Source organism: Pieris brassicae, chromosome 8, assembly GCF_905147105.1.
Source record: "Pieris brassicae chromosome 8, ilPieBrab1.1, whole genome shotgun sequence".
Taxonomy (NCBI): domain Eukaryota; kingdom Metazoa; phylum Arthropoda; class Insecta; order Lepidoptera; family Pieridae; genus Pieris; species Pieris brassicae.
The window spans coordinates 13795923-13821699 of record NC_059672.1 but is presented as its reverse complement, the minus strand read 5'-3'; the positions used below and the strand labels follow the sequence as shown (position 1 = coordinate 13821699).

The window sequence follows — 25777 nt, the reverse complement described above, 5'->3', positions numbered from 1 at the left end:
AAAAATCTAGTCAAGAGATATAAGTGTTTATGTATGTTCATGTTTATAATAATAAATAAAGTATTATGCCATAGACTGGATAGATAATGCGTCAATACAGGATCGTGTCGACGTTCTTAATTCAAATATTTGAAGTATTAAATATATATATATTGGCGCGTGCTTATATACATACTCTTCTAAATTTAGTATAAATATTCTATAACGTTAATTCGATCGTTTGTTTGTTTGATATGTTTATTCTCAAATTTGGTTTATGTATTTCTTCTAAGTACTAAACACGTGAAATAAGTTTGTCGAACGTTTGTGTACGGTCTTCCTTTGTGCACTACTGTTAGCAAGACTGGCGCTTGACTCTGTAGCATTAAACAGCGAATTAATGAGTATAAACGTTTGACATTGACACTATGAAATTTAACATTTTAAAAATTATAAATACATATATGTTTTTCAAATTCACCTGCAACTTACTCCTTAAAATAAATACAAATCGAATGCATTTTCAAAAAGTAAGACAATTTTTATAAAATACAATTTCAATGCGATTTCACATCTTTAAAAGTACAAATAATTTTAAGATCTAATAAAAATCAGAACATACTGTATGTACTTTTATCCTTTTATAAACAACAATCGATATTGACATGTGCTCAGAAAGTAAGTGGTGTCCGACCGATATTCACATTCCTCATAACTGAAAAATTAAGGTAACTTTATTCGATTTTTATTTAAAAATTTACTTTAGTGTGCGCTTGAGATTTAAGTGTTCGAAAAATCGCGCGAAGTAAACATCATTAATTATATTATATTAAGGTAAACTACAAAAAATGCTCTTAATACATATATATTACGATTAAACAATAATTTATTATATCCTTATTAATAATGTATTTATTTGCCTTAAAAGTGGTTGCCTGGAAGAGATCGCTCGAAAGCGATAAGGCCGCCAGCCAGTCCTTTTGATATAATTATGCTCATTTTTTAATATTGTGATGTAACGAAGTGTTAATAAATAAAAAATAATAAATAAAAACGGTGCCATACGACAATTTTGTTTTAACTACAATATCGTAAATGTTTCTAGTTCAGCGTCGGTTGATATACAATTAATAAAGAGATTTATTAGATTTTTTTGTAATAAAACTTTAATTATAACTAAAGTTAACTGTTAAATAATTTGTCACGAAACAAATACAGAAATCTGAGGCAATCAGCTAAGCCTTAGGAGGTGTGCAGTCGTAGGATCCGTGAGCCACTTCTTTTATATATTATTTTGGGTTTCTATTGACCTCTTATAAAACAAAGTTTTGAATCAGAAACCGATTTTAAGGCTAATTTTACTGTCGATATTCAGTCCATTTGCCGTGACTACTTTTTACCGTGAATAAAGCAGTTAACACAGCCTTGGAGTGTCGCCAATTCATTGTAGAGGTTTCATAGATTTATATTGCACTTTCAAAAGTATCCCTAGTTTTTGTTACGGCTACTGTGTTTTGTTCAAACTTTATTAATTTCCAAACTAAACTGATGAAATGCTAATAAACTGTTATGCTAAATAAAAAATGACGAATTGGTTTAAATTTTGCATTGAAATATTTCTTTTATTTGTTGTTAAAAAAGGTACAGAAATATGTAGCTTTTCTTTGTTATTAAACGAAAAACAACTAAAACTATTCACAAAGATCTCGATTATAGGTTTAACTATCTCGTTTCACAGTCATAAATAAAATTAGTCGTATAATATGTACTATTTTTAACAGGAAAAAAGATTTTAAAAATTCTAACATTTATATTTTATATTTATAAAAAAATATAATTTAACTTATATGCCTGGAATAATCCACCAACAAAATATATTCTAAACAGTATGAAAATGTAGTAAATTCATTATAAATCAATTAATTTTTGCAAATTTCATAAAAAAATAATTTTTAAACCGATTACTATTGTTCATTTTTTACGCTGTCGAAGTCGAAGTTACTAAACTTACGTAAAAAGTCCTGGCTACGAAACATCCGATAGTGGACGGAAGTAACGTCTGCTAAATGGTGTAGATCGTCAATAAACGGGTCTTTTTGTTAATAGTTCGACCGAACTTTCGTAATTGTAGAAAGATCAAAAGATACGAATTTAAGTTGTAGAAACTGTATACTGTACTTTATAACTAAAAATATTTTAATATAACCTGCCTCTAGCTTATTGATACTAATTTGACTTTAATGTATTTAGGGAAAGATAGAAGAAATTGATGGCTTTATCCCTTTATCTATATATAGTCCCCTTTTAAAAGCTCAGAGTTTCAACTCGTCATTTCGGTACTCGAAGGGCTTGCACAATATTAGTATAAAATAAAATATTACTGAAGCCGATGCTTGTATGGATATAATAAATTATAATCATTTATAAGGCACTTTCTACCGCGTACGAACTGTTTGTGGAATTACCTGCTAGTAGAGGTAATTACAAACTGATACAACTCAAGAAAAGAACATATTATTCCCACAAAGGTGTCACACGGAACCTGCTAGTACACCCTTACCACTTCATTTAAAGTAACACGTTTGCTCGTTTCGCTCGCTTTTCTGACCCATAAAGAATGTTAGAGTGCTTGATGGAGAATAGATGCTATTGAGTGTTGACCAATAATAAACAATGGCAATCGTTTCCTCTTAGTTTTAAGTTCTTAACCCGCAGGACTCGTCTCTCGAATGCTCCCGCATTGGCGAATACTGCGGGCATACATAATATAATGTCTATGTAATATGGATATCAAATGTATGATATTTATAATGTCTCGGTCAATATTAATTATTATAGGTAACTTACGGTAACTAAATTACTTTTAACTACCAGTTACCAAGGGTGGAATACTGGTAAGATACTCTCCGCCATTCATTTAAATCGTTAACTATTTCGTTACATAAGATGTAAGAAACTGCAACCATTACACCTGGTTCCATATGACATGAAATTAAACATTATAATAAAAAAGTTAATTCGTATAAAAATTACATTAGATAATATTTATTACTGGTATCTAGATGGCGTCAATTCCACCATCGGAAGACCGTTTGACGTCAGGACATCGGCTGTCTCACCCGCCACCTGGAGATGAGGTTTTGATCTCCGGTATTTCTGGTTATTTCCCCGACTCTGACTCTGTTCTGCACCTGCAGGAGAACCTCTTCAATAAGGTAATAAGACGCCAAATATAAAATTTAAGTTTGAAATACAAATACAGTGTAAAAACTCCATGTAACGTCCATCGGCACACTCTCATCAAAACTTATTAAAAACTGTGCAGGTTTGTATGTTCTTTTGTCACTTTCTTATCCTAGCCCTCAATAAACTCGACTGTCAGCATCATGCATACACAATTTCTAAGAAAGTCGTACTTTTGTTTACAAACTGTGATTACTTGTACGTGTAGACTGTTGTTGACCATTACTAATAAGTAGGAGTCATGGATTTTATATAAGTTTTTCTTCTCTCCATCTAACGACAACTCTCTATGACGCCATTATATGCACAGTCACTTCAGTGTCGTTATATAAAGTTTACAATGTATTCTTATTTTTTCATAACATAATTTTATATTGATTTTTATTTCCAAGATTGACTTGATCTCCAATGACGCCCGTCGGTGGAAACTCAGACACCCCGAAATCCCGCAGCGAACAGGAAAAATCAACAATCTCAACAAATTTGACGCATCCTTCTTTGGCGTTCACTTTAAACAGGCCCACACCATGGATCCTATGTGCAGAATACTTCTGGAAAAAGCATATGAGGCTATAATTGACGCTGGTGAGCTATATTTTTGTCGTAATTTTGTAATACATTACAAAATAACATAGTGGCAAAGATGTTATTATTTGAATTTTTATACATACGAATGTTAATTATCAGAATAAATTCAAAATTATCAACATAGTATGAAAAACCAAATAATACACATAAAATAAATAAACCGACGACTAATACTTCACTAGAATTCTGTGTCTTTTAATATTCGCTAACCACACAACTGCTTAAAAAACATATGAAACAAATTCCCGTTTTATACCCAAAAAAATTATGTAAATCAAAAATAGTCAATTTGTTTTTATAATAAAAATCTTCGAATAAAATATGAAAAGCGGTACCGTGACCGGAGACACGACCAGCGCGATAAGGTACAAACACAGTGTTAATACATACAACAATAACAAAAAAACTACAAAAACACAAACCATAATAATATCGTGCAATGAGATTTTGTTCAGTTTTTTTTTCGTTCAAATCTTATGCACAGTGCATGTGTATGTACTGTGCAGTGTGTGGAATAGAAATTTCCGGCCTTGATAGAATGTAAAAATGCTAATGTTAGTTTGACGTAATATCTTTTGTTTGTTTTAAATCTATTCTTGCTTAATTATACGCCTAAGTTACTTTATAACATTAGGTATGTACTTGCATTTATATCGGTTATAATGATAATGAAAAAAATAACGTAATTTAACGGTTATAGGTACAGTTTATCGAATATGTAATTGTTTGATGTTGTGTTACAAAAGAAAAAATAAATATTTAAAGCTTATTTATACATTCCTAGGCGTTAACCCAAATGAACTGCGTAATTCAAGAACTGGAGTTTTTATTGGAGCCTGTTTCTCTGAATCGGAGAAAACATGGTTTTACGATAAAATGCAAGTCAATGGATTTGGTGTAACTGGGTATGTAATTAGATTGATTTAGCACTATTTTATGTGGATTTCTAATAATATATAATATATTTAATTAGATATGGTTTATTCAAAGTATTAGTCTATATAATATGTATAGTAACAAAAAGTACATAACAAGTTGGAATACGGTGATTTTAAAAATTTCGAAGTAATCTCTTGTTAAAATAGCAAACACAGTATAAAAAAACAAAGATTCAGCGAAATGTATTCCCTTCTCGGACTTACCGTTTCTTAAAAAACATTTAAAACCAAATTACTCTTTTCATCAGATGTTCCCGTTCTATGTTAGCCAATCGTATCTCCTACTGGTTGGGCGTGACAGGTCCCTCTTACACTGTAGACTCGGCCTGTTCAAGTTCCCTATACGCAATGGAACATGCATTCAGAGCCATTCGTGACGGACACTGTGATGCCGCTATCGTCGGAGGATCCAATCTCTGTCTCCATCCCTATGTGTCCTTGCAATTCTCTAGGTGAGATTTCAAAATATTTATAAATTATGTTTCGTTATTTTCCATATATTCAGTTCTCAATTCATTTGCGTTAATAAATACAATTCATTACGCTTATCCTTTATATATTCAAGTAATAATTAATATTATTCCTGTTGTAAAATATTATGTAAAATTAATAATATATTACACGTTCTACTTTATAGGCTGGGAGTGTTATCGGCTGATGGAAGTTGCAAGACTTTTGACGATAGTGCTAATGGTTACGCTCGGTCTGAAGCCATCGTTGTTTGCTTGCTGCAGAAGGCGAAGGACTCCAGAAGGTTCGTTTAAGTTTGTGTATTATTAAATTTCGTATGCCAGTATCGCGTTTAAGACAAAAAGAAGTTACTTTACAGATATCATGTAGATTATAATTTAAGGTAATTTATGAAAATTATAATCGATATTTAACTAAATGGTCCCAATGTTAAGTTTCTCAAACATACATTTTTTATTTAAATACTTATTAAAACTAGAATATTATATTTTTTGTTTTTAACATTTTATAACGTATACATTAAGAATTTATTTTTCATTTCATTTTATAACGTATACATAAGTTTATTCAAATAAGAAATAGCAGAAGTTCAATAAAACTACAATTATTACAATATTTATTATTATTATTTACTAATACATTTTAATTATAGAGTATATGCCCAAGTGCTTCACGCAAAGACAAACTGTGACGGCTACAAAGAGCAGGGCATTACATACCCAGCAGGTAATATTCAGAAACAACTCTTCTATGAGTTTTACGAAGAATGTTCCATCATACCAAACACCCTCGAGTACGTCGAGGCTCACGGCACTGGTCAGTAATTTTTTTTATATATTTTATTTCGATAACGATTTCTTTCTTATATTCATATTATATGTATTCATAGGCACAAAAGTAGGAGACCCAGAAGAGCTGGTTGCCATCGATGAAGTGTTTTGTACGGGCCGATCAGAACCACTCAAAATTGGTTCCATCAAGTCTAACTTAGGTCACAGTGAACCTGCCTCCGGTCTTTGCTCTGTGGCTAAGGTAATCAAACCTAATAAAACTAAATGATTTTATCATATAGGTATCTAACTTAATGCCCCTTTATGGACTTAAGTAAAATAAATTATTGGTTCAAATTTTACATTTACTGCCAGTTCCCTAGTTTTAGGGTTCCCTAGTTTAGTAATTAACTAGCACCACTTATTAATACTATACTATTCTTGATTATGAATCAATCAAATCTTCCTTCAACTCTAATGGGGCTCCTAAACGTGCCACGTATTGATGCAATTAATGGCTGCAAAACAGTGGCCCGGCAACATTGCAAACAATAGCAGCCACACTATGCAATGTTGCAGTAATGTCCCGGCCAAACATGTTTTGTATGGCTATTTATGGCCGATGTTGCCGGACGATCGCTAGGCTATAGAATTCAACTGCAATATTGCACAGCCATTTCTATTGTTGTTTCAGTCACTCTCTTTGTTATGGCACAGTGTATCCTTTTTTACTCGACATGAAGTTTGCTATGAGTGTAGTGTATGCTTGTGTATGTAAGTATGCCTGTTGCTATATTGTGTGTTTTGCAACAGCTTCATTTATTTATTTTTTAGTTGTTTAATCTAGCCTAGTAAAGTCTAGTAAAGTTTTTGAATAATTTATTATCAAGGCTTATTTCTAGACTCAAATTGTCTACAGTTTCACGCCTGTTTAAGTAAGGTCAAATCCACAATCTCTTCTTTTTCTGTTTCTTTTTTAAAATAATATAAGCTGCTGCAACAAGTGTGATTTCGTCAGCCATTGTTGGCGGTTTGTGTAGCCCGTATAGGAGTCTGCATCATCAGCTATACAATAGCAGACATATTGCAACACATTGCCCAGCCATAGATTGCTCGGCCTTCAGCTGCATTAAAATATTTTTGTGATGGCTCTAGTGCAGCCATCAATTGCAGCAAAACATGGCCCGTTTAGAAGCCCCATAAGGCAATCATGCGAAACATCCACATACGTCTACATAACATCTAGAAATAATGGAAATATATCTCACTAAAGCTATTGTTTCTCGTAACGAATTACCGAACAATCGCTACCTAAACCCACCCAACAAACGTTAACTAGTCAAAGCGATAAACAAAGATATATTTTTTTTCTCCTATTAAAGAATTCTGGATAATAGGAATTAAAGAAATTAAGCGCTTTACCCTAGAATGTTGTTCAAAAAAAATTATTTTTTATTTCCAGCTATGCATCGCTTACACCACAGGTTACATTCCACCAAACTTGCACTTCAAAACATTTCGCAAAGGTGTCAAAGCTCTTGAGGAAGGCCGGCTTCAAGTTATTACAGAAAAGACTCCATGGAACAAAGGAATGGCTGGAATTAACTCATTCGGTTTTGGAGGAGCTAATGCCCATATATTGTTGCAAAACGTTTCCCCGACTAAGGTATGTGAAAATTATAAAATTATAGGCCTATTGCGTAACTCTTAATAATAAAAACTCTATCAAAAGTGTTCTATAACGTCATTCCTTTCTTAGCACTGGTTTCTAAAGAACTAGTTAGTAAGTAGGTATAAAGATATATTAAAGAACGCAATAACCATGGCCTATACACACTAATCAGCTTCGGGTTTAGACCATGTTTATAAGTTATTTATTCTACATATATACTTGTGCAGTTAATTCAAAAATATAATTAGTATCGCAGCAATTTAGCTGCATTGGCTCATACTCGAGAAAAAGGAACGAATAGTACGTTGTTTTATTAAAAGAACGGGTATAATTAAAATCAGCAATCAGCATATATTCAGTACAGTCACAAGTATATTTTTATTAATGATATTTGATGTTCATATAATTTCATAAGGTCAATAATGGAATACCCTCGGATGACCTGCCACGTCTGGTTTGCATATCTGGACGTACAGAATCAGCAGTGGCCAGAATCTTTGATGACCTAGAGTCTAGAACGTTAGATGCCGAATTAGTGAGACTCTATCATTCCATTCACGAAGAAGAAATTAAAGGCCATATTGTCAGAGGATACTCGTTGCTAGGTAAATTAAATAAGGCATAAATAATTTTATTACTTGCTTAATTTGGAGGTATGTTTATGAAGAGACTAAAATTAATTAGGATTAGGTAATAGCATAATTTTATTACAAGGGCTACTATAAAAAATCAAGAGTAATAGTAATACTATTTTTATATGAGAGAGAGCAGTTTTGGCCTAGTGCCTTCAGCGTACGACTCTCATCCTTGAGGTCGTAGGTTCGGTCCCCGGCGAATGTTAAATGTGTCTATGTGTCACATTTAACATTCGCTCGAACGTTTTAGGAAAACTGCTTGCCTTAGACCCAAAAAGTCGACGGCGTGTGTGTCAGGCACAGGAGGTTGATCACATACTTGTCTACTGACAAATGATCGTGAAACAGATACAGAAATCCACCGAGCAGCACTGATTTTTTGTTTTTTTTATATATCTTTATAACGCCAGTATATAGTACGAAAACTATTGAATCACTAATCTTAAAAATATATAATAATATTTTACTTAAACTAATGTAACTAAAATTCTTCAAGAGTATTTTAATCAATGGGGTATACGTTTGTGTTCTGAATGCGAACTAATTTTTATATTTTTTAGGATCAACACCAACCAAAGCAGTATCTCTGGCCCGTAATATTCAATACTTCTCGGGCGTTCGTCGTCCTGTTTGGTTCGTGTATAGTGGTATGGGCTCACAATGGGCCGGTATGGCTACAGAGCTAATGAGAATACCGGTCTTTGCGGCTGCTCTTCTAAAGTAAGTTCGAAGAAGCCTTTAATCTCTGCAATTTCCAATAGCGATACCGACAATGAATCCGATCTCAATCGTTAGTTTTATACCGCGCGATCCCACGCTTTTGACATGGGCGCTACGGATATTGAGAGTAGTATAATTGGATGTAATGTATGCTGCAAGGTAGTCGCAGGCATCAAGAAACGCATTTAGTAAGACTGGGTTAGACTTTTAGTAGTTCGTTAAATGGATAGAGTATGAAACGATTATCTTGCTTTTATATGGAACTGACTGATATATTGCGAACGTATAATAGAACAAGTGACATAATAAACAGTTATTATAGGTATGTTTAGTTTACTGCCAGGTACTATATCTACGAAAGAAGCTTGGTTACGTTATTCGGTAGGAATTTTTTACATCATATTTTTTTTTGAAATTTGATTTTCGGTCATGAATATTGAATCAACTTAAATGATTATTTATTCATGTAACTATACATAATAATCAAATTAACATTATTTTCAATTTTCTTAACCAACAAAGTAATAATAAAAATAATTAAAAATTAATATATATATATATATATATATATATTATTTTTCTCGCGGTATTGCAATACTTATTCGTTGAGCGAGGAAAGCACCAGCTCTGAGGTCACGGGTACTATCGACCAGGCGCCAACTTAACTCTTTAATTAGCGCCTATGCACTCAACCCTACGGCCCAAGAGTCTCTACTCCAAAGGGAACAATATCGAAGTTGGAGGAAACTGTTATATTTGAGCCGTTATTATAAATATTATGTTATTGACTTCAGGTGTCATAAAGTCTTGGAACTTAAAGGCATTAACCTAACAAAGATCATCACGGAAACTAACCCCAAGATTTACGACAACATCCTCAACTCCTTCATCGGGATTGCTGCTGTACAAATTGGTCTCACCGATATCTTGAAGGCTGTTGGCATTGAACCAGACTATATTATTGGTAAATATTCTACTATTTCGTGCGACCTTTAAAAATAAAATGTCTAAAGTACAATAAAAATAGATTTCTCGGTGATTTTTAACACTTGTGACTTACCAGATTTGAGATCTGGTTGATCCTTTAAATATTGATAGCAACTATTCTGCTTATTAATATTTAATTTGTCTTTAGAGATTGAAACAAAATAATGAAATCCATTCTGTGTAGGTCACAGTGTAGGAGAATTAGGTTGCGCGTATGCAGACGGCTGCCTCACAGCAGAACAGACGATTTTATCAGCATACAGCCGTGGTCTTGCATTCATTGAAACTCCCACCATCAAGGGTGCGATGGCTACTGTTGGCTTAGGATATAACCAGGTAAAAAAAAATATTTTGAGACTTCACACATATTATTGAACTTCTTTATAGCAAACCAGGTAAAATTGTACTACAGAAGTGGTATCGCAGGAAAAAAGAGGTTTATTTCGATTTTTACTTTTTTTAAATCTTCCACAGATCAAATCCCTTTGCTCGCCTGAAATTGAAGTGGCCTGCCATAATAGCCCTGACTTCTGTACCATCTCAGGTCCTGCTGAGATCATTAAGACCATCATCACAAAGTTGGGGCAAAAGGGAGTCTTTGTTAAGGAAGTACCTTGCTCTAACGTTGCTTACCACTCGAAATACGTCGCCGAGGCTGGTAAGTTTAAATTTACCTGGAAATCAGTTAATATAGAATGTATATTAAACTAGTTAATATCTGTTATGTACTCGGTATTATTCAGTGGAATAAAAATAGCGGCTTTAAAATTTTACCTTATTAGGTGTACACATTCTGAAGTACCTGAAAGAAGTTATTCCGAACCCGAAAGCACGCTCAGAGAAGTGGGTTTCAACATCTGTTCCTCAGTCTTCATGCAAGAACGCCAAGACTCTACTGTCCTCTGCCGAATACCATACCAACAACATAATTGTGAGTTGTTTTCTTAACCAACATCCTCGCATAAATCCATAGACACATCATGTTTTTCATCCATAACTATAGTGGAATTAATAATCTAGTTGTATTTACATTTCTTTTTGTAACATACGTACATTTTTTTGTATATTATATTTAGAATTTTTTATATATGTATTTATAATCAATTTAGAAATAGAGAAAAACCTGTTTGCTTACAGTTACTTCTACCTAACACTGTTAAAAAATTATAATTTCAATTAAACTTCGTCCAAAATAAAATATCTCCAAACTATAATATAATATACATTGTCATTTGATTTTACAAAAACAAGAACTAGCAATAGCACAACTTACTTCCATGTTCCTACATCGAGTTACCTTGAGATTACCTATGTCTTAGATTCAATTTAAATTGATTTTTCTAATTCCTTAAACATTTCATTTTCTCACGAAGCTTTATTGAAAGTATTATTTTACAACTTTTTTGTAGAGCCCAGTTCTCTTCGAAGAGACATCTCGTCACATCCACCAAAATGCTGTAACTATAGAAATAGCGCCCCATGGCATAGTCCAGACCATATTGCGGCAATCACTCCCAAAGGGTGTCATCAATGTATCACTAGCACAGGAGAACGAGGACAATATCCCTGTTATACTCAATGCTTTAGGCCAGTTAGTATCTGAATTCTGCATATAATATTATAGTATATGGTATACATTATATTATTTGACCTTCAAAGGGGACAGACCAACGAATAGAATATAGAAGTTATACACATTTCTGTGTTATATATAAACTGTTTAAAGTAGAGTTATATCTCATGATTGCGATTCTTTGTGAAATAATATATAAGACAAGAATTTAGACAGAGTTTAAAAAAAGGACGATTTACATAAATACTGAAAATAATAAATCAATTGAAAAGTTTAAATAATTTAAATGCTCATAATATATGCTCTTGCTATATAAATCTAAATTGTCTATATATTTTTTAAAGTCAATAAATTCCTTTCCAGACTTTTCCAAGTTGGTTTAAATCCAAAACTGGCGAATATCTACCCACACATACAATTCCCAGTTTCACTTGGTACACCAATGATCTCACATCTCGTCGAATGGGAACACAGTGAAGACTGGTGAGATTTTGCACTTCCTACATACATTCAGACGTACTAAATAATTGTAATGTCATAGTATAACTATCAAAAGCCATGCTATAAAATTGTATTAACAAAATACTTATAACTACCTAATTAAAGATTACCTATTAATTCGGTAAAATTAGAGATTGCAAGGAGTAAGAATGTTTTTAAATAACTCACAAAAGTTATACTTTTGGATACTATACTTATTACTTCATTTTAAACAAGCTGATGGTTCTTCTGTTAATCACTTGCACAAGATGCTCCAGTATAGTAGTTGCTTAGGATGCTCCAGTAGTTTCCAGTTTTGCGACGGGTCGTTTAATTCCCTCAAATATGGTTGAGTAAAACAATGGCTGGCTCACACGTCATGCTTATAAACAGGTGCCAGAAACTGTACTGCGAGGTTTCCGTTCAGTTTTGTAATTTAATACAAATAAAGAGCGGACCGCATCTCCCACTATCTATGTTTATCCATAATCATTTTGTATAATGATTTGATATTTTAAAAAAATCCGAGTGTTTTTTACGCCCGCTTATTCTCTCGGCCTTACACTCTCTATTTTTATGTCCGATGCGTAGGGCTGAATACTGAGAGAAATTTAATGAGGTGGAATAAGTGATACCTGTATCTTATATTCCATAATATACAAATCGCAAAGAGTGATTTCGTTTTGGACTTTTTCTTTTAATTGTATATAATATTTTTTACTCTTTGTTGTGACTTCATAAAGTCACCGAGCTTAGAATATTTAATCGAGAACAATTGACATTAAATTGTAATAAAATTAATTTTAAGGTATGCAACTACATTCCGGGCTAAAGAGAAAATGAAGTGTGGAGAACGAGCAGTCAGTGTCGCGTTAGACTATGAAAATTTTGAATACATGAATGGACATGTTGTTGATGGTAAGAATAGTTTTATGTATGGTGTTCCTGAAGTTAATTTAATTTCCAAATTTTATAAACCGGAATGTTTTGTTGTTATTGCCACAATGTTTTTGATGCCGGCATCAACAGTTTACGGTGTCTGTACAGCTTTCGACAGTCGATCATATTTTTCGGTAAATACATAATTAATAGTTTTTTTTCTTAACCGAATATATGCAGTCCACTTGACCACTTTCATTATTTGTTTTAATTACATGTTTGATATTATGTTCTTTTCCAGGTCGTAATCTGTTTCCCGCGACTGGTTACCTGGTTATGGTATGGGAGACGCTTGCTATGATGATGGGCGAGCTGAACACGGAAATATCTGTGGTCTTCGAAAATGTACGATTCCAACGCGCTACGCCTATACCTAAAGAGGGTAATCTGGAGTTCATTGTTATGATTCAAGAGGGCAGTGGTAACTTTGAAGTAAGTAAACAATAGAAATATTAGCATACGTATATACAATGTCCAAATTAGTTCAAACCCAGAGTATCCCCCCAAGAAATCCCCCAAACCAGTAAGGCAGATAATGATATCCGACAGTATAATTTTCAGTTCAACGTTGCTAAACACAGTCCATGTTTCTGAAACTTGTCTGTTTCTTTAGATTTAAATATATATACACACATTTTATAGATCGTGGAAAGCTGCGCGTCCATTGTATCCGGTCGTATTTACGCCAAAAATAACGTAGCACAGGATTACCTCGTACTTAAACCTGCTCCTGAAATAACAGGACCTAATGTTAAACACTTGCTTACGAAGGACTTCTACAAAGAATTAAGACTCAGAGGCTACCAATATAGGTAACAAACACACTATGTTTTAAATGCACAGTAATCAACAAAAAATACCGTCTTATTTATTAGTATCTAGTGGATTCATATTTTAAATTATATTTATTAATCAGTTATAACTTTACAGTGGCTTATTCCGTGGCGTCATCGGTTGTAACAATGAAGGTACTCGTGGCCGTGTGGCTTGGGTCAATAATTGGGTCACGTTCATGGACTGCATGTTGCAGCTTAAGATCATCGGCAACGACACCCGTGGTCTATTTGTACCTACAAGAATTGAGAAACTGAGTATAGATACCACTATGCATTACGACGCGGTCGCCAAAATGAATCAAATATCAGATCGCCAATCGTTTGAAATAAGGGTGTACCCAGATGTAGATGTTGTTAGGTAATAAATACCACAACTTGCTTAAAAAATATTCATCACTTTTATGCCCAAGAAACGGCTATATTCATTCTAAATGGCAAAGCATTATTGGATTTTGCACTTTCACATTAAAGTCTTTTTGATCTACATGTATAACATAAAACGATCTAGTATTAATAACTAAATCAACCATATTCAGGGGCGGTGGTGTTGAAATACGTGGCCTCCACGCTTCTCCTATCTCTAAGAAAAATCCTCTTGGTATACCAGTTCTGGAGAAGAACGAATTTGTACCTAACTTCGTAAAAACTAAGATGACGGTAAGCATTGGAATAATAAAAAGACAACTTATAAAAAAAACAAAATGTTCTTAACAAATTGAAGAAAACCTATGAGCTTCGTAATATATTTTAATAATAATTATTATTATTTTATTCAGACACATAAAAGTCATTATAAAAAAGTAATGTATAATGTATTTATATCATAAATCATTGTATTTATACTTTTTAATTCACAGCTTGAAGATATTCTTAGAGCAGATATCCAACTCATTTTAGAAAACATCCAAACATATAAAGTTAAAAGTATTGAATTGGTTGATGAGGAGTACAAAATAAATGCATACGAACCTATCCTGGAAAAAGTCAGCATAATCCTTGAAGATTTGCCTCTTGTACAACCGGAATTCTTACTTATATCTGAAGAAACTATTGAAATGCCATCACATATAACCGTTGAAAACAAAAAGCTATCGGGAGAAACTAACACTATTCTGTTTATTGGTGCTAATCTCTTGAATAGGCCGGAGGTAAGTCATTGATGTCTCTGAATTTTATTTTTTTTAAAGATTTAATAAGTCAATACATTATTTATGTGTCTAGATTCTAGAACAAGCTGTATCTACACTTCGAGACAAATGTTTCATATTGAGTCGTGAAAAGGAACGTCCAAACCCTAAAGACCACGCCGATAAATACGATATCGTTACTATTCAAGATACTGGCGTTGAATACTTGGTCCTATTTAGAAAACGTGTTGGTGCCAAACCTGCAAAATTCATTCATGTTAAAACATCCGATCAATCATACGGGTGGATTGAACAAGTTAAAGAGGAATTGAACATGGGCCAGAAAATTGTCATTTATAACCAAGATGAGCCAGTCAATGGACTTTTGGGGCTTGTGAATTGTTTAAGAAGGGAGCCGGGTGGTGAGGTTGTATATGGTCTGCTAATTGCTGATCCTTCTGCTCCACCGTTTAATCCTGATTTGGAATTCTATGAAGAGCAGTTAGATAAAGACTTGGCTCTGAATGTTTATCAAGATGTAAGTTTTTACGCTTTAATTAAAATTTGGGAAGGTAAGTATATTAATATAAATTATATTTATATAAACCTTCCCAGCGAGACTTACTTGCTTATATTTATATATATATATATATTTATTTATTTTTGCCTTTTTAGTATTGCCCTAGTTGTATGTAGTTCGCAAATTGTACACAATTTATGTTGAATAAATTGTTGAACTTTAATGTTTTAGGGACATTGGGGCACCTACCGTCATTTATTACTTGGAGATCTTGAAAACATTCGTGCAAACCACGGCTGCGTCAACACAGTTACAATCGGAGATCTGTCTTCTCTAAAATGGCTCGAAGGACCTATAAGGGAAAACCAAACTTTTACAAACCCAGACAGCATTCTTATTCATGTATGTATTACTTCTTTGTCTCTTCTTTTCTATTGACTTCAGTTGTATATTGTTATTAAATTATTAGTATGTCTTCTTAAATTAAATACAATCCATCAAGCAAACGTATATCATTTACATCTTCATAAAATAAAACTTTAAATGTTATGAATAAAATAGCACTTAAGATTTTTTACGCATTAACACATTTACATTAGAACATATTAGAGACCTATCTCAATAACGAAATAAGTTGAAATATATAAATATTTCACAGGTTTATACCTCAGCACTGAACTTCCGTGACGTTATGACGGCTATGGGTCGAGTCACAGTAGATGCCGTAGCTCAGGGACGTCTTGCACAGGAGTGCGTGCAAGGTTTTGAAATTGTCGGCAGATTATCTAAGTCAGTTAATTTATTTGTTGTACCACTATCATTTTGTTGTTATACTTGATTTTATTTTCATAATTACCGACGCTTGCTTGAAATACCATTTATTAATGTGGGTAACCTAATAGAACCAATGACAAGAACTGGCAATAAACACTGCGTCACTCTTTTTAATCACCAATGTTTTTTACAAAATGTTGTAAGCACCTGCAACCTTTATTTCACGCTTTTCATCATAGACATTTAGTAATTATAATTAAAAATAAATTAATATGAAAAACAAATGATGCTATAACCATACCAATATGCTTAATAGTGGATCCCGTGTTATGGCCATGGTCCGTAACAGTGGTATGGCGAATATGGTGGAAGGAAACAGAAGTCTCACGTGGGCCATCCCAGACGAGTGGACATTCGAGGAGGCTTGTACTGTACCCGTTGCCTACGGCACCGTTTATTATTCTATGGTAAATCTTTTTTAAACTCTCTATAATTAAATTTGGTTCTTATTGTCTAATTAGTGCCGCTAAACTTGGAATATTTTTATCATTTTTGTATAAAGGTGTAGTCAAATTATTCCATAATTTTGTTCGGTTATTTAAAATTAAAAAGAAAAGGTGTATACATCGAAAATTATATGTACATTAATAATTTTAATACGTGATTTATTTTTATATATAAAAGAAACCACAAATAAAATATTCAACTAACAACTGTGTCCCGTAGGTAATGGTTGGTCAATTAAAACCGGGGGAGAAGGTTCTGATTCACGCGGGTTCTGGAGGTGTGGGTCAAGCAGCAATCAACGTGGCATTGCACTATGGCTGTGAGGTGTTCACTACCGTCGGCACGCCCGAAAAGAGGGATTTCATCAAGAAACTTTTCCCGCAAATAAAAGGTATCGTGTTTCAGATATAATAATAAAGCCTTATATTTCAGATACTTAGTACATTTAACTACATTTATATGTAGCATCATTTATTGCTTGGTATCTGTGTGCCCCTTTTTGACAAATGCCGCCAGTTCTGTCTGCACTGTGCCACTCTGTCACATTAAAAAAAACAACATTAAAATACATTATCTTCTTTAATCTTGTAAAAATTATTATAAATTCGTTGAAAATATGATGATATAATTCAACATATGATGAAATGAAATTTCATTCCTGACATTTTTAATTTTTTTAAATATATTTATAGATTATCTTGACGGTAGCCTAATTTTTATTTTTTTTATTAATATATATCCCGTTAAAAGAATAATACAATATGTAAACGAAATAGAGGTGATAATTGTATACAAACAGCAAATATTCATAGCAGTTTTAGCACAGTGGTTAAGTGTACAAATCTCAACCTTGATTCGTGATTTAATGATTTTCCTACTATCTCCGAATATAACACTTACTCATATGCTGGAAAACATTATGTAGAAGTTTTTAATCTACGACTTAATAATAATTAATACTTTATCTATAAGGGATTTTAAATTACACACGTTATTTATTTACACACAAACAATTTAACTTCTGCTTCGAATATAAAAGTCTAAATTTTACAGACAGCCATATCGGGAACTCCCGTGACAGCTCATTTGAAGACATGGTGCAACTCCAGACCAAAGGCACGGGAGTTGACATGGTTCTTAACTCATTGTCTGATGAAAAACTTCAGGTATTTCCTAACCTACATTTTATAGATCATAATAAGTAGGGGAAAAAGTTTCTTCGCATTTTTAAGAAAATTCACAACATTTTTTAATACATTTTGTTCGATAACTTTTTGCTATCTTGCAGGTAGGGACATGATCCCATTGCTATATAAATTTTGGGGCTTCTGATCAAAATACCGCGACAATTGGTTTTGGCAGTCCTCTCGTGATGTTAACCTGACACTGCCTAAAGAATTCTGAAGAGACCGAAACAGGTGGAAATCAGAAGGTGCAAGGTCAGGACTATACACGGCGGATGCATTAGCACCTCCCAGCAAAGCTCTCTTAGTTTTGCCGAGTGGCTAAAGATGTGTGAGGTCTAGCGATGAAAAACCACACTCCTTATGTTAATTCCGGTCGTTTTCTCTCAACTTCTTTTTTTAATCTCATCAGTTGTTCGCAGTAGAGTTCAGAATCGATGGTCCTTCCTGTTGGTAACGGCTCATAATGAATAATGCCCTTCCAATCCCACCACACACACAGCATCTCCTTGTTGCGAGTTAATCCGGGTTTCGCCACAGTCTGTGATGCCTGACCTGCCTTTAACCACTACTTTTTTCGCATGTTCTTGTCGTACGTGATCCATTTGACATCACCAGTTATCAGCTTCTTCAAAAATGATTCGGTTTCATTACGTCGTAATAAAGAATCACAACAGTACACGGTTCAGGTTTCTTTCAGTAAGCTCATGTACCCAAAGGTAGCCAAATATCGAGCTTTTTTGTGTACCCAGTTTTTTTCAAATGCGCCAATACTGTTTTATGGTCAATTCCCAGTTCTTCAGCTACGTCGTAATTGCTGATATGCCCATCTTGCTCCACTTTTTCAAAAATGGCATCCATTTTATCCGTAATAGGGCGACCAGAGCGACGTGCATCTTTGACATCAAAATTTCCGGATTGAAAAAACTTAAACCAAATATTTGCTACTCACACAGACACTGCACTAGGTCCATAAACATCGCAAATTTTTTTCGCGGCTTGCGTTACACTTTTTTGTAGTAAAATTGTAAAATGTATCGGATTTCTTCATAAGATTCACTCATCTTGACAGTACGAAAAATGAATAAAAATCACACATTTTCCTAATTTGAATTTGGAATTATCTTCTTCAAAATTTAATCTTTTAATAATACGAAAACCAGCCAGATACAAATAGTATAGCCAACAAATTTTATTACAAGTTCAAACATACTATAATGCGAAAAGACTTTTTCACCAAGCTAATATTTAGATGTGAAAAAGGTGTTTAAGGAAACATTTGTTAAAATCGTCAATAAATTATTTGGTTTTTACTATTTTGATTCGAATAAAGTTGCAAAAATATGTATGTTACATACTGTCTACGTAACGGATACCATAATTATATATATATATATAATCTATACCTTAATTGCGCGTAATACAATTAAAACGATCTCATTAATGTTTTAAAAGCAAGTTGGTAGTATAGTAGTAGTAGTATAGTATTCTGTAACCAAAACTATTGTTTCACCGGTAATAGCACTTACCTCCAGGGATCCGCCGAGTGCACCCAGCCATACGAACCAAATGATCATAAGAATGTAATATTAGACATTAATTTACTTATAAATCAGTGTTGATTTATAAGTAAATTAATGTTTCTCTATTCATGATTTCACATTGTCTAAATAATATATAATTAGGGTCCGTTTTATATCAGTTTTGAACTTTTCCCGTGAATTTCTCAACAATAACTGAGGCTGAGGCTTTGATATTAACATAAAATAATTTAATATTTTGTAATTAGTGTTTTTTTGTTCAATAACTTTTTAAAATATTATTTTTGAATCAACTGGTCTTGCCTCGACACAGAATCTTTATGTAGTTGTTTTTCAGATATAACTGTATTTAATGAATGCAATTGATACGCTTATGCTTTACTAAGCATATGACATTTTTAATTTTTTTCAGGCATCAATCCGTTGTCTCGGCTTCCGAGGTCGCTTCATAGAGATTGGCGTTTACGACATCAGTAACAACACTCTCATCGGTATGGACTTCTTCCAAAAAGAAACCTCCTTCCACGGCATCATGTTGAACTACATCTTTGACCAGAGCAAGGAGTTCATAAAGGTTTGCGATCTATTAATTCATACTCCTAAAAATGTAAATATATATTGACAACAAACTTAATTACAAAATTTATTTTACGGTCTAAGGTAAGTTATCTTAGAGTAATTTTTGATACGAAGCTTAATTGCGATGCTTGTTCGTTCATCAAGTCTTTAAGAACACGTTATCCCGGAAAAATAAAATAATGTGTTTAAGAATTTAAAAAATGTGAATTGTATACAAACTACACAACTGGGTTATCTATATGTTCGTAAAAGTTTTTAGATCGCGTATGCAACCTCAGTTTGCAGTAGTAACATTGAATAATGATGTAATTGTACTTATTATTAATAAAAATGTTCTGTATCTAGACATTACAAGATCTCCTCGTAACGGGAATTGAAAGTGGTGCGGTCCGTCCCCTGACGTACTGTTCGTTCCAGAAGAACGAAGTCGAAACCGCCTTTAGGTACATGGCGGCCGGAAAGCACATCGGAAAGGTAAAAAATAATTGATTATACCAATAATCTCAAATTATTTTTTATATTACTTATCACGTTTGTACACGAACGGAATCTGACTGTGGCTGAATCGATTAAATATATAGGTATCGCATAGATTTATATTTAAATTCTTGTATGTTATGTTCAAAGTATTTTATCTAACAAAATAATAAGGGTAGCTTCCCGCTTTGGTACCTATAATTAAAAAACACATGTGTTTAACCGTTTATCTTTCGTCTGTCACGACTTTGAATATATAACGCATAGATATTTCGTTTATTCTGCAGGTAATAGTAAATATTCGGGAGGACGAACGTACAAGCAGCCCAGTAAAGCCCAAAAGCATGCCCATAGATGTATTGCCAAGGTACAGTGCGGTGCCAATAATTTTAATGAAAACACATTGAATATTATTCAACTAATTATATTAATACAGAATTGTTGAACCTCTCCATGTATTTTTTTTGAATAGATACATGTGTCAGCACGACATGTGTTACGTTGTGGTGGGAGGTCTAGGTGGTTTCGGTCTAGAGTTAGCAGACTGGCTTATCCTCAGAGGAGCGAGAAAAGTCCTTCTTACTTCTAGAAGGGGTATCTCTAATGGATACCAGTCCACCAGAATGAGGTAAATAAATTGTCTTTGGTAGGTGATGATGTGGGTCTATAACATATAAAGCTTTACAAATATGCTTCCTTTGATTGTTAGGAATCAAATACTAAGGCAATCTGATAAATTTCTTCGACGTTAAGAAGCCTTACATGTATTTTATTCTTGCTATTTTATAAGGCCGTCTTTTACTTATATTATTCTTTAAACCTGAAATTATGAATTGCAAGCTATTACTTGGTGCGATAAAATGAAATGACATCAATGATACAATCGCAAGACAAAGTATTTCGTACCGAAAACTGTTTAGATAAATTTTATTGATCTGTGTTTTTCAGGACATGGGCTAGTTATGGAGCTGATGTGAAAATTTCGACCCATGACATTACAACTGAAGAGGGTTGCGAGAATATGCTTAAGATGGCAGCAGAGATGGGCCCTGTAGAAGCAATATTTAACTTAGCCGTAATTTTAAAAGATTCCATATTCCTAAACCAAACCCCGGAGACTTTTAAGACCTCGTACGGACCCAAAGCTCAAGCCACAATCTACTTGGATAAATACTCAAGAATACTATGTCCGAAATTAAAGTAAGTTTGCCTTTATCTAAGGTTGCCGTTTTCTAAGGTTTCCTTAGACTTTTTGTTGCAAAAAATGTTTTAATAATTTGACTATCATAAGGTCTAGGTAATTTTTTTAATTATAGCAGGTTGTCTGTTTATACCTTTTTGTTATATCGATACTAGTACAATACAATAAACTTATATCACACAATGGTTAGTATATTTGCAAGTCTTAAAAAATCTATCAAACGACTTGAATTAACTAATCACATTACTTACGTAAAATTTGTAACAGGGACTTTGTGATTTTCTCATCGGTGTCCTGCGGCCGTGGTAATGCTGGTCAAACTAACTATGGATTCTCTAATTCGGTAATGGAGAGGATTTGCGAACTAAGGAAGAAAGAGGGACTTCCGGCGCTAGCCGTCCAATGGGGAGCTGTCGGAGATGTGAGTTTGATTAAAACATTCATATACACTAAATTACCAAACTACAGTGTTTGAAAAAACATAATTAAATTCACATATTTTATTATCAATCCTCAGGTGGGTTTAGTAGCAGATATGCAAGACAACGACATTCAATTGGAGATCGGCGGAACCCTCCAGCAAAGGATCTCTTCTTGTTTCCTCGCTTTAGACAAGTTCCTGAAACAGGACGCTGCAATCGTATCATCTATTGTAGTTGCTGAAAAGAGGACTAGAGGATCGGGATGTGGAAATATTGTGGACGCTGTCGCTCAAATTATGGGTATCCTAACTTTTTAACAAACTATTTGTTTGTTTTTTGATTGTCATTGTTTTCGATACCTGAGCTATGAATACCTAAAAACTGAGTGTAGTTCTGGTAGACATTGTAGTTTGAATTCTAATTGTTTGCTTATTCTAAGTACTAAAGTAGTTACTTGGCTCAATCCTTTCTTCAAGTTTTTATTTGTATCCTAACAGGTATTAAGAATCTTAAGATGGTTTCGCAACAAGTATCACTTGCCGAGCTTGGAATGGACAGTATGACGGCAGTGGAAATCAAACAGACACTAGAAAGAGAATTCGAGGTCTTTTTGACAGCGCAAGACATTAGAACTTTGACATTTGCCAAGTAAGTCTCACCAACAACATTTTTACTATTCTCATTTTCTACTAAATCGTTGTTTTGTTCAATAAACATTTTCTGGCAGTATTGACAACTACAGAGTTAAGCGACAAAATGGCTTTACATTCCTTTAAATTCCTACAGATTAGTGGATTTAACAGCACAAAGAGAAGCAGCTACGACAATTCAGACGGTTGCTGTTCAACCGGTTATCTCCGATGCTACAGTTGGTTTGAAAGTTCTGATGAGAAACTTTGGTAACGAAAAGGATATTATAGCGCCCTTCATGTTCATGCCGACATTAGTAAGCGACGGCACTGAGGTACATCTAATCTATAATAAGAAATACTTGAGCAATGTATCAGACTCAAACTTAATTCTTAAAGGTTTATCTTATATAACAATGAGCTAACTAAATCTGTATATTCCGTTTCATTAATATTATTTATTATCTACAACAGTCTGATGTAATCGTTAACAAAGACGAGAAAGTGATGTTCCTGTTACCGGGTCTTGAAGGAACGGCCTCCACAATGAAACCGCTTTGTAAGAGGCTCAAAGTCAAGTGTTGCGCCCTACAATACGGCATAGAGAATAGAAACGACGACATCGACACTATGGTCGAGAAACTTTACGAGGTAAGTTGATTGTGTGATAATAATCTTTAATGTCATTCATATATTATAAAAGTAAAAAATATATTTGCAGGCGTGTTTTGCAATGCATAAATTAATTTAAAACACGCAACTTAATTTTGTTTTTATAGAATTAAGTGTTAATGTAAGCCCAGTTAGTTATAGATATGTGACGTAGACACAGATAATTATAACAAAAGCATTAAAACTATTTATGTATTGAAAATGTATGCAATAATATGTTATGATTATTAACTTTAACTAGCACCTTAAAAATATATTCTACAGTATATACCTCATTATTTGTCTATATCTTTTTTCATTTTTGCAGACGATGAAACTTCGACTCAACCCAGGAGCACAATTCAGACTCCTTGGATACAGTTTTGGTTCGTCTCTTGCTTTGAAGCTCACGGCCAGACTCGAAAATGAAGGTACTGCTTTAGAATGTCTCAGTATCTTTAGGACTGGTCAGGACAGGACATGACCAAAAATAATTAATAATACATTTTTTTTAGGTTATCAAGGTTCGTTATTCATCGTCGACGGTTCTCCCGATTTCTTACACGGGTTCCTCACTATGTTAGTAGACATTCAAAATGACTTTAAGCTTCAGAACAGTCTTATTTGTCATGTCATTGACTTGATAGCTCCCAACAACAACATCCCAGATCTCATGGAAAGACTTAATGAAATTACCACTTATGAGGATAGAATCCAGTACGCCATCAAGGTATGCCCTGTCCAACCCAATTACTCCGATAGGTTCATTGCCGACATCTCAGTTGCCTGCTTTAATAGAATGAAAATAATTATCAACTTAAAAAATGTAAGTTTTAAGAAACTTAAAACACCTATCACCCTTATTCGTCCCAAAAAGAATCCACCCTTGCTTGCAATTGAAGAGAACTATGGTTTAGACAAACTTACGGAAGGTATTGTCACCGTACACTTATTGGAAGGCAATCATCATACTATACTGGAAAACAAAGACTGTGCTACCATTATTAATGCTGAGTTCACAAACGATTCGTCAAGCACGAAGGCAGAAAGCAATAGTGTCACAAATATGATAGAAAAAGAACGCTCTCTTCGAGTTTAATAGACACAGACCAGTTATACGGACTTATTTAAGAGAATAGTTATAGTAATTATAGATCTGAGAGTGTGTTTAGCTGTAAATTTAAATCTTTTCTAAAATAGGACCTGCAGTACCTACCAAATCATCATTACATAGACTATAGTTAATCGAGTTGTATAGTTTAACTTTTATTTATTTTTTAGGGTTATCTTGGGTATAATTTGGGGGCAAATAAACTATTTTGTTACAGAAAGTGTTTGTGTTTTATTTAGTCGCTTTACCACAAACTTTTGACCTAACGATTTTTTACTAATCAATTGTTATTAATTTTCTATGAAACAATAAAATTAAAATATTAGATATACTAGTGCCCTATTACAAGGTCACGGGACACACATAACTGTAAAATTGTGGTTAAAAATATGTAATTATTGTATTATACTGCAAATTTGCAGGCAAATACTAATAAGAATTAACTTATTACCTAGATAACACTGAAAATGTTAAGAAAATGAAAAACCGGCTCAATACTTTTATTGGTTTTCGAAGTAATCTCCGTTCCTCTCTACACTTCGATGGAGCCACTGCGAAAAGCAGTGGGCCCTTTCTTCCTTAGGGGTCTCTTCTATAGCATTTTCGTACGTTTTCACCGCATCTTTAGTGTTCGTAAAGGGAATACCTCGAATTGCACTGAAGTATTGTCGTGGTGAAAGAGGATCCTGCTTCGAGGGCGCTGCAGTCGAATCGTTTCCTAGACAACAAGCAAACAGCGATTGACATACCAGTCTGCAGTAACAGTCCTTCCATCTTCTACAGCAACTGTCGCAAAATGACCTTTTCGACCAAAGAATGAGGTAATCATCTTTTTTCCTTGACTTCTCCCTTTCTCTACCTTAGTTGGCCGATCCTCGAAAGGAAACACCCACTAAGCTGATTGTCTTCTGGTTTCGGGTTGGTAGCAATAAGTCCAGCTTTCATCAGCTGTGACGATATGAAATTTGTATTTGAGTCACCGCCGTTGAACTTATCTAACATTTGGCGACACCATGCAAAGGTGTTTCTGGTCGTCAGTTAAAGTATGGGTAATCCATCTGGTACAAAGATTCTTGACGCCTAAATGTTCGTGTAATATTTTTTGAACTTGACCTATATAACTAAATAACTCGCTGATACTAGCTGAACGACCTGTTAAAAGAGAGCCGAGACCAATATCAGTTGATTCATCTAGGGATGTAAATACGTCACAAATTTAACAA

The 25777-nt window shown here is 33.7% G+C and overlaps 1 protein-coding gene across 1 annotated transcript; it reads left to right on the top strand.

Moving 5' to 3' along the window:
* Positions 1 to 653: 653 nt before the first annotated feature.
* On the top strand, positions 654 to 24730 carry LOC123712768 (fatty acid synthase-like). Its single transcript, XM_045666016.1, has 41 exons — positions 654 to 707; positions 3042 to 3194; positions 3615 to 3807; positions 4595 to 4715; positions 4997 to 5200; positions 5386 to 5502; positions 5872 to 6035; positions 6109 to 6251; positions 7452 to 7655; positions 8077 to 8266; positions 8857 to 9016; positions 9811 to 9980; positions 10188 to 10339; positions 10478 to 10661; positions 10786 to 10934; positions 11413 to 11594; positions 11940 to 12059; positions 12865 to 12974; positions 13237 to 13427; positions 13638 to 13807; positions 13926 to 14189; positions 14368 to 14488; positions 14689 to 14979; positions 15053 to 15496; positions 15710 to 15880; positions 16137 to 16267; positions 16569 to 16719; positions 16979 to 17150; positions 17813 to 17925; positions 19897 to 20058; positions 20409 to 20537; positions 20828 to 20907; positions 21013 to 21168; positions 21489 to 21740; positions 22009 to 22162; positions 22259 to 22463; positions 22661 to 22811; positions 22950 to 23127; positions 23267 to 23443; positions 23772 to 23874; positions 23959 to 24730. Exons 2-41 carry the CDS (start codon positions 3042 to 3044, stop codon positions 24540 to 24542), a joined length of 7266 nt encoding a protein of 2421 aa, XP_045521972.1. The 5' UTR covers positions 654 to 707; the 3' UTR covers positions 24543 to 24730.
* Positions 24731 to 25777: the final 1047 nt, after the last annotated feature.

Excerpts from the sequence above, each read along its gene's own strand:
- LOC123712768 (XM_045666016.1), top strand. The coding sequence starts at position 3,042 with ATGGCGTCAATTCCACCATCGGAAGACCGTTTGACGTCAGGACATCGG. Across the intron at positions 3,808-4,594 it reads TGAGGCTATAATTGACGCTG|GCGTTAACCCAAATGAACTG; the intron begins GTGAGCTATATT and ends ATACATTCCTAG. Across the intron at positions 8,267-8,856 it reads CAGAGGATACTCGTTGCTAG|GATCAACACCAACCAAAGCA; the intron begins GTAAATTAAATA and ends TATATTTTTTAG.